Genomic DNA, 10,669 nt, shown 5'->3' on the forward strand with positions numbered 1-10,669 from the left:
ATGCCTAAACAGTTCAAGCAGTACCAGAATGTTAGAATTATTTTGGATTGTACTGAGATACCTGTATCTCAGCCAAAATGTCTAACCTGCGCGCTGAATGTGTATTCCTATTATAAAAAAGGCTTCACATGCAAGTATATGATAGGAGTCACACCTGGTGGAATCATAGCACTAGTCTCTAAAGGATACGGTGGAAAAGCATCTGACAAAAAGATTTTTGAAGATAGTGGCCTCGTTCAGCAACTGTCGCCATTTGAAGACGCAGTCATGGTTGACAGGGGTTTTCTCATAGATTCTGTCTGCGAGGCCCACTTAATACCTGTTGTGAGGCCGCCATTCAAGAAGCAGCAACGTCAGTTACCAAAACATGAAGCCCTCAAGACACAAAGTATTGCAGCCGCGAGGGTTCATGTTGAGCGCATCATTCAGAGAATGAAGATTTTTAAGATATTATCTACCAAGGTATTGTGGAGCATGGTCCCCATTTTGGATGATGTTTTGATAGTTGCTGCTGGTCTTACGAATTTGTCTGCACCAATCTTTGCAACGCATAGATTTCTTTGACATCAAGGTTCATTATGGGAGAGAAGTGCAATGTTTGTGCATTAACATCCAAGAACAAAATATGTGATATCTGTGACCTGTGCAGTAGATTTATGTTCATTAGTCTACAAAGTGAAGAAAACCATCCATGTTTAGCCCTGTGTTCATATTTCATTGACTTTTCTATTCTTTTTGTGGAATAAAGTGTGCCACAGCCTTCATTCATGCACGGTACTGTTGCATCAATTGAAATCTGCACAACAGCAGGAGAGGCAGGACAACAGGACATTTATCAACACCACAAATATATTACAAGGACAACTGCGCCATACTTATATACAGATGTTTAGCATTTTCACATACAAACCCTACTGCGCAGCTCATTAAGCACATATTCCTCATACACCTTGCAAATTACATCACAGAATAGGTTGAAGGCATTGTCATCAAATGTGATGTTCTCATATTCAAAGCATGTACTGCTCACGTATACAAAGAAGTGTGCTTGATAGATTCCACATACTCCCATCTGTACATTCATTTGAGTAAGGTACTCTCGCTTAATTTTTCTTTTTTCGTAGTTAACGAATGAATTCGCAATCCTTGCTGGACACTTGATCTCTAAGACAACTTGTTTGTTCGCACAGCATTTGCAGGTAAAGACTGCAACACCATCTGGAGAACATCCGATAAACGGATTGTCTTTCTGCACTACCAGACCAACCCTTGTAATGTGCACGTCATGGTCCAGAGCACGCATGTAGTCCACATAAGCTGCTTCTGCAAGCTCCTGTTTCCTGATGCCTTCTTGCATTTGTTTTGTGCAAACAGTCTTGGTGCGCAGGACGATGTCAACAAGTGGTAGCAAGTTCACAGGCTTTGGTCCATTCAACATAGTAGTAGATCTTGTCATACAGCTGTGAGCTATACTAGCTGTTACAATACCTCTCCTGTAATCGTGCCACTCCTTTGTATCAGCTTGTCCTCTGGTCATGGACTCAATCCGGTCAATGGCTGCTTGAGTCATATAATGGGAGCACATATTCTCACGCAGATCTTCAACTGTCATGTTCAGCACATGTGGCTGGGCACGGTACCGTAGGAACGGCATAGGTGCCTGTGGCTTCTGGCCTGCAGAACACAATTGTCTATACTTGCATTGCCTTATCGGCAGGCATACTGTACAGAATGGGTGACTGAAAGAATAATTGCTTACCTTGGCTTTGGCAGCCATGATCTTCAGTAATGTGGGCCTCCAACCTGACTCGCTTTCTGCAGTGTAGCATAACATATCATACAGTTACCGCATTTTAATCAACACATGCAAGATGACAGATCACAATAACAGGCTACAGTGGCCCTCCTGAACTGTCAATTTATTTTAAAACTAAAAGAGAAATTAACTGATGACTCAACAGAGGGTTCTCTGGAATCAAACAACAAATCAATAACAAACAATATAGTTTTAAGAATATAATTATATAGTTAATATATATATATAATAATATATAATTATATTATATATATATAATATTATATATTATATAATATAATATATAATATATTATATATATAATATAATATATTATATAATATTATATATATATAATAATAATATAATTAATATAGTTTTATATATAATTTATAGAATATAAACTGTGTTTATATTCAGGATTCTGTGTTTGTGCTTTATTGTTGTTTTCCTCGCCACTGTTACATTCTCCTGTTTCCAGCTTTGACAGAGGTTCAGTTTTCTTTCCTACGCGCCACACAACGTGCAACTTGTAGTCATACCCTTAATATCAGAATCAATAGAAAAATTATCATCCCCCGAAGTCAGTGACTTGAAGACACAGAACATTATCCAACATTTATAAAGTACTTTCTTACCGGTGCTCCTCTATGGCTGAGTCAGGACATGATGAGCGCAAAATGAAACTGAAGTTTGCTGACAATGCGGGTGGCAGAGGAGAAGGTGCTTCTGCTTTCACATGACAGAACCCTTGAAGCGGGACAGCATCGTACAGGTGCTTCACAGACTTCTTTTTTGAGGCCCATGCACATTCTACGTCAGTGCAACTAACATTTTCCAACGACGAAAGTCCAACGCTGAAAACAAGAATTTTGCAGATGAACAAAGACTAGAAGAGAGCAATGCAGGGGTGTATTAGCTACATAAGTGGACTATACGATAATTGCGGTATTCTTAAGCATTCAGTGCAAACCCGAACGCACCGAATTATGTACGAAACATGGGCAGGCACTGAGATCAGGAAACTATGTCTCAGCAAACCTTATTTACGGCTGACCACTCGAGAACCCCTAGAAAGCAAGCAAGCGCGTTTCGAGATCATCACACTTACTTGTAACAATGAAGCAGCAGTGCAGTGATGTGCTTACACTTCTCAGAAAGCCCTGCCGTACACGAACAGGACGACTTTTCGATGACTGGCGCTCTGCTGTCTGAAGAGTTTCCAGCAGAGAGAACAACTTCAACGCTGTGAGGGTCGTCGTGTATCCCAGCAGTTCGCAGGCAAAGTGCGATTACTTGCATGCTACTGCCGTTTCGAGACTTTACCCCGGCGAGTATAAGGTGCTTAGCTGCTACCAAACGTTCGCCTTCCACAAAGCAACGCGATTCTACTCCGCAATCGAGGAATTTTAATACAGCTGAAAGCGTCAGCACCATGTCGAACCTGTTTTTGGCTGCCATGTTCGAAAGACGGTGGCGCCGCTAGCGGTCGGCGAAAACGCGAATATGGCTTACTGGGTTCTACTGGATTTTGTCGTATAAATATCGCCTCATTACTACTATTCGTTATTTTGATTTATTGTGACTGTCAAATGTGTACGTTGCTGTTAGTGAAATAAATCTGTCTAACGAAAACAAAGGCTTCTTCTGCTAGTCATCACTAGTTCCTGCCTGTTTTCATAAGGTAACGAGTTCATTGTCTATCTCTACCGAACCTTTTTGTAGCCTGAACATTGTCTATCTCTATCGAACCCTTTTCAAGGGTCAGTTTCATTTACAACCTCGCAAGTCGTCGATCCCCACAGGAAATGTGGTTGGTATGGTTTTCACGCACGATGGATGTGGAAGTAATTTGCCTGAACGTTATCAGGTCACGGGTAATCAAGTACTTACCACAAAACAAGCGAACATGTTATCTGCAACTCTGGCACAACATATATTTAACGCAAGTTTTGTCGAACACTTTATTAGCTGCAAATAGTAAACTAAATGAACTGAATTATGTCCTGAAAGCGCACTTCATGCGGTACCGATGGTTGAACACTCACTCCAAACCACTGGTAATCACAAGCCTGTTAAATTCTTCAGGAACAAATCACAAAACAACCAGACACAAACCTTCAGCCGTCACCGCCCTACTAGCCCTAAACACCGTCGTATGAAAACAATACACACGAACCACCTGATTGGCTTGCGAGACCGGCTGCTCAGGCTGCAGAGCAACAAGGCTGCACAGCAACCAAAAATTCGGATACGAGAGCAGCAGGGAATTTCTGCAGCTCGGCAGCGCTGCTGCTCTCGCCCAGTGCTACACTCTAAATCTTTTCACACCTTTAAAGGTGTAACAACGTGCATGGCGCACGCCTTTTTAGGTGTAATTTTGGCAACATCATAATGGAGCACGGTTTCGCACAAATTTTCTTTACTCGAGTGTTGTCTGTCCTCCAAAAATTCAGTCTTGCAACATCTCAACATTGTTCAACAGTATTGTAGACACTTGCGCGTGCTCGATTATCGATAGCGATGCATATATGCATTAGCTCGTACCTACGATATCCAAGGCATAATGAAAGCAAGATTTGCACTGACACTTGATCTTTAGTAATGCTTTCCAAATTTTGTAAAATATGATCCTGGAGATGCAATGTTACGCAACCAGGTTGAATGTGCATAGCGCACACCTTTAAAGGTGTGAAAAAGTTTACAGTGTATGGACCGCTCGTGTCGCTGTAGCTCTGCTGCTGCTGCTCAAATCGTAGCTATGGGACCCCGCCTGAGACAGCAGGAGAAACGCGCGCACATCTATCGTGGGCTTGTGGATTTGGACCAGATCCGGTCGTAGTGTCCGTGTATGCGCGGCATGATGCGCACTGCTAAATTTTTCATTGCCGATTCACTGAATTGTAGCCCACAACAATTCTGGCGAATGTTCCACTGACAGCATTTATCTTCACATCCTTCGGACAGCGACGCCAGTCCGCTTCGCAACGCGCATTATGTTTTTCACCGGGACTGCTCCATGGCGTGTCACGCGCGTGCACGCGCCGCATGGACTGAAAACACCGATGCACGAGCTGAAGCTTCGTTCACTGCTTAGCGCCGAAGCAAGAAAGAGTTCGGTATAATTTTGGTTGTAGCTTCGTAGCGGAATCAAAGTCTTGAATTATGATAACAAATACGAAATTAACATAGCGTGTAACGGAATTTGAAGTGAACTTGTTTTTGCATTTTAGTGCCCCTCTAACAAAATCAACATCAACGTAGGGCAAAGACATTGACATCACATTGGGCCAAAAATCATCTACATTTCAATCAGTCAATGAAATAACAACGAGGTATCTACATCACAGCTGGATTGCGGAGTATTCGAACAAGAGATGTTAATATGTTTGCCACGATTGCATCTCACCTTCGTTTCGATTTAGCGACACGTTACTTTGTACACTCTTGGGAGAGCAATTACTCGCTGCACGCGCCCTTGAAGCAGGTTTGGTTCATTGGTGGTGTGTTAATCCCAAGCTATCTGCCTGCCGGTGTAACTGAAGGCATGTTGCCCGGAAGAGAGCGGGCGTACTGAGCCGCAGGGATCTGGGCCGAGATTTACCCCTTACAGCGTCTGAAGAAAAACCCAGGGAAACACCCATATAAGGCACAAGGCGGTGTCACAGTTCCAATCCCGGTCACATCCTTACCCAAGCAGCACAAAACATTGTCCCAATATTGACTGTTTATCGGGTATAATGGCCCAGCATGCCTAACATTTTACCAATATTGGCTAATTACTGGGCAAGCCGGCTCAATATTCCCAAGACTTTCCAAGTATTGGCTACGTATTGGCATATTAGCACAACGTTTCCAATATTTTCCCAATATCGGTGAAATATTGTGAATAATAGCCATTGCTGAATAACTGGAAAATGGAAAAAGTTGCTGTTCACACCACATTAACCCACGGCGGGAGAAGTATTACAGCTTTTTCCGCCGTTATCATTCCTCTTGTCGTACATTTTCATCCTTATACCTTGACATTTAATCCCTTTTGCCATCCGAATTAATCCTCCTTTCAATCCCTATTTTACGTAATTTGCAATTTAATCCAAGTGACTATGTGTGGGCTACGTGACTTTTTTTTTCTGTTTTGGGACAATTCTCATGTCTACGGGTATTGCACATGCTTTTCATTAATAATGTGGGTTTCTGCACAATGATGGGATACTCTGGGACTGTGTATCTGGATTACGATATTGTGGAACTATTCCCATGCGTGCGGGTTTACCCATGCTTTTCATTAAATATGCGGGTTTCTGCACTGTAATGGGGGTACTGTGGGACTGTCGATCTTGATTACGATATCCTGGGATAATAAGCATGTCTACGGGTATTCCCCGTGCTTTCCATTAAAAACGTCGTTTTTGCACTGTACTGGGATACTGCGGGAACCTCAATCTGGATTACGCTATTGTGAGACTATTTTCACATCTATGGGTATTACCCACGCTTTTCATTCCAAATGCGGGTTTCTGCTATGTAACGTGATACTGTGGGACTGTAAATATCGATCACGATATTGTGGCACTATTCCCATGTCTACGGGTATTGCCCATGCTTTTCATTAAACATGCGGGTTTCTTCATTGTAATGGGATACTGTGGGACTATCCTGATTACGATATCCTGGGACCATAAACATGTATACGGGTATTCCCCATGCTTTTCATTAAAAACGCTGGTTCTGCACTGTAATGCGATACTCTGGGACTGTGTATCTGTATTACGATATTGAGACACTATTCACATGTCTATGGGTATTGCCCATGCTTTTAATTAAACATGCGGGTTTCTGCACTGTAATGGGATACTGTGGGACTATCTTGATTACTATATCCTGGAACTATATGCATGTCTACGGGTATTCCCCAAGCTTTTCATTAAAAACGCGGATTTCTGCACTGTAATAGGATACTGTGGGTCTGTGAATATCGATTTACGATATTGTCCCGCTATTTCCATGTCTACGGGTATTACCCGTGCTTTTCATTAAATATGCGGATTTCTGCACTGTAATGGGATACTGTGGGACTATTCCCATGTATATTGTGGGACTATTCTCATGTCCACGGGTATTGCCCACGCATTTCATTAAATATGCGGGTTTCTGCACTGTAAGGGGACACTGTGGGACTATCCTGATTACGATATCCTGGGACTATAAACATGTCTACGGGTATTCCCCATGCTTTTCATTGAAAACGCGGGTTTCTGCACTGTAATGGGATACTGTGGGACTATCCTGATTACGATATCTTGGGACTATAAGCATGTCGACGGGTATTCCCCATGATTTTCATTAAAAACGCGGGTTTCTGCACTGTAATGGGATACTGCGGGGCTGTGTATATCGATTTACGATATTGTCGCACAATTTCCATGTCTACGGGTATTGCCCATGCTTTTCATTAAATATGCGGGTTTCTGCACTGTAATGGGATACTGTGGGTCTATCTTGATTACTATATCCTGGAACTATATGCATGTCTACGGGTATTCCCCATGCTTTGCATTAAAAACGCAGGTTTCTGCACTGTAATAGGATACTGTGGGACTATTCCCATGTCTATGGGTATTACCCATGCTTCTCGTTAAAAACGCGGGTTTCTGCACTGTAATAGGATGCTGTGTGTCTGTGAATATGGATTTACGATATTGCCCCACTATTTCCATGTCTACGGGTATTACCTGTGCTTTTCATTAAATATGCGGATTTCTGCACTGTAACGGGATACTGTGGGACTATCCTGATTACGATATCCTGGAATATAAGCATGCCTACGGTAATTCCTCATGCTTTGCATTAAAAACGCAGGTTTCTGCACTGTAATAGGATACTGTGGGACTATTCCCATGTCTATGGGTATTACCCATGCTTCTCGTTAAAAACGCGGGTTTCTGCACTGTAATGTTATACTGAGGGGCTGTGTATTTGGATTACAATATCGTGGCACTGTTGCCATGTCTACGGGTATTGCCCGTGCTTTTCATTAAATATGCAGGTTTCTGCACTCTAATGGGATACTGTGGCACTATCCTGATTACGATATCCTGGGTCTATAAGCCTGTCTACGGGTATTCACCTTGCTTTTCATTAAAAACGCGAGTTTCTGCACTGTAATGGGATACTGTGGGACTGTGTATCTGGATTACGATATTGTGGGGCTATTCCCATGTCTATGGGTGTTACCCATGCTTCTCATTAAAAACGCGGTTTTCTGCACAGTAATGGGATACTGTGGGACTGTTTATCTGGATTACGATACTGTGGGACTATTCCCATGTTTATGGGTATTACCCATGCTTCTCGTTATAAACGCGGGTTTCTGTACTGTAATGGGATACTGTGGGACTGTGTATATGGATTACGATATTATGGGACTACTCCCATGTCTATGGGTATTACCCATGCTGCTCATTAAAAACGCGGGTTCTGCACTGTAATGCGATACCCTGGGACTGTGTATCTGGATTACGATATTGAGACACTATTCCCATGTCTACGGGTGTTGCCCATGCTTTTCATTAAATATGCGGGTTTCTGCACTGTAATGGGATACTGTGGGACTATCTTGATTACTATATCCTGGAACTATATGCATGTCTACGGGTATTCCCCATGCTTTTCATTAAAAACGCGGATTTCTGCACTGTAATAGGATACTGTGGGTCTGTGAATATGGAATTACGATTTGCCCCACATTTCCATGTCTACGGGTATTACCCGTGCTTTTCATTAAATATGCAGGTTTCTGCACTGTAATGGGATACTGTGGGACTATCTTGATTACTATATCCTGGAACTATATGCATGTCTACGGGTATTCCCCATGCTTTTCATTAAAAACGCGGATTTCTGCACTGTAATAGGATACTGTGGGTCTGTGAATATGGATTTACGATATTGCCCCACTATTCCAATGTCTATGGGTATTACCCATGCTTCTAGTTAAAAACGCGGGTTTCTGCACTGTAATGGGATACTGTGGGACTATCTTGATTACGATATCCTGGGACTATAAGCATGCCTACGTGTATTCCCTATGCTTTTCATTAAAAACGCGGATTTCTGCACTGTAATGGGATACTGTGTGACTGTTTATTTCCATACACCTCAAGGGCCCAGAGGGCATTACATGAGGGGGGTGGGCCAGGCAACATGTACATACTAAACAACAAGTGTACAACAAGAAAAAGAAGAAAAAGAGGACCTGGAGGGAAATAACACGAAAAAATTCTGTACAAAATACAAAAATGTTTATGACACAGCGAAGTGACGCTGTAATGCAATGCGGAACTGATGGGGGTCGATGACATTGACAGTGTCCTGAGGTAAGTTGTTCCAGTCGATGATAGTATTAGGAAAGAATGATTTACTGAAAGAAGTGGTGCGAGACCGAATACGGGAAACCTTGTAAGAATGATCGAGTCGAGCTGAAATGCGAGTAGGAGGTAATATGTAATGGGGGCGTAACGAGTTCGAGCGATAAATGTGGTTGAAGAGACAGAGACGAGAAATCCGTCGACGATGAGAGAGGTCAGCTAGCTGAAGACGTTGCTTTATCTGGGATACACTAGAGAAAGGAGAATAATCAGATGTAATGAATCGGGCAGCCCGGTTTTGAATTTTTTCGATTTCAGTGATTAAACATTTATTATGCGGATCCCAGATACCGGACGCGTACTCCAGCTGAGGCCGCACTAATGTGGTGTAGGCGAGGAGTTTTACATTAGATGGTGATGACTTTAGGTTCCTACGCAAGTAACCTAGAGTTCGATTGGCTTTTCGAGACACTGCCTGGATATGCTCTACCCACGAGAGATTCGATTGAAGGTGAACACCAAGGTATTTATATGAAGAGGAACATGGAATAGGGCGCCCGTTGATGGAATATGTGCGCAAGGACGGTGATGTAATGCGGCGAAAACAGACATGAGCACATTTATCAATATTTAATGACATTAGCCATTTTTCACACCAGTTATGGACTAAGGTTAGGTCTTTTTGTAGGGCGATTTGGTCAGTATCAGAGGATATTACACGATATAAGACGCAATCATCAGCGAACAAGCGAATAGAACTAGAAATAGAAGCAGGTAAATCATTTATGTATATGAGGAACAGAAGGGGGCCGAGGACGGAACCCTGGGGAATACCAGAAGTGACAGGGCAGAAATCGGAAGAGAACTGGCTAACAGTGACGCGCTGTGAACGGGATGTGAGAAACGCGGATATCCAGGGGAGAATAGTAGGGTCAATGTTTAGATGGGATAGTTTTAATAAAAGGCGCTTGTGTGGAACTCTGTCAAAAGCTTTAGAAAAGTCGAGAAAGATGGCGTCGAGTTGAAGGCGATTGTCAAGAGCTTGATGAATATCATGGACGAATACAGAAAGTTGCGTCTCACATGAGTGACCCTTACGAAAACCGTGTTGCTGTGGGAAAATTAGGGAATTTGCCTCCAAGTACTTAATTATGTTAGAATGAATGACGTGTTCCAATATTTTAGATGGAATGCTTGTAAGGGATATCGGACGGTAGTTTTGAGGGGAATGTCTGTCGCCCGATTTATAAAGCGGTATAACATTAGCAGTGCGCCAGTCATGAGGGACGTAACCATGGTCTAGCGACTGCTGGAATATAATAGACAAAAAAAGGCTCGACAGTTGCTTCGTACCTTTTAAGATTTTAGAGTTTATGTTGTCGAGACCACACGATGACGAATTTTTAAGTGACTCAATTACTTTCACAATGCCAGACGGGGAGATAGCAATTGAACCCATCGGTTCGGTATTTACCCTAGAAAGAGATGGTAGGTCGTTTGTGTA

General features: G+C 42.5%; 1 protein-coding gene across 1 annotated transcript; it reads left to right on the top strand.

Moving 5' to 3' along the window:
• On the top strand, positions 1 to 564 carry LOC135376483 (uncharacterized). Its single transcript, XM_064608998.1, has one exon. The coding sequence runs from the start codon at positions 1 to 3 to the stop codon at positions 562 to 564; it is 564 nt and encodes a 187-aa protein (XP_064465068.1).
• The last annotated feature ends 10,105 nt before the right edge of the window (positions 565 to 10,669 follow it).

This window comes from Ornithodoros turicata, unplaced genomic scaffold, assembly GCF_037126465.1.
Source record: "Ornithodoros turicata isolate Travis unplaced genomic scaffold, ASM3712646v1 ctg00001124.1, whole genome shotgun sequence".
Lineage (NCBI taxonomy): Eukaryota > Metazoa > Arthropoda > Arachnida > Ixodida > Argasidae > Ornithodoros > Ornithodoros turicata.

Coding starts and splice junctions, on each gene's coding strand:
- LOC135376483 (XM_064608998.1), top strand. CDS start 1: ATGCCTAAACAGTTCAAGCAGTACCAGAATGTTAGAATTATTTTGGAT.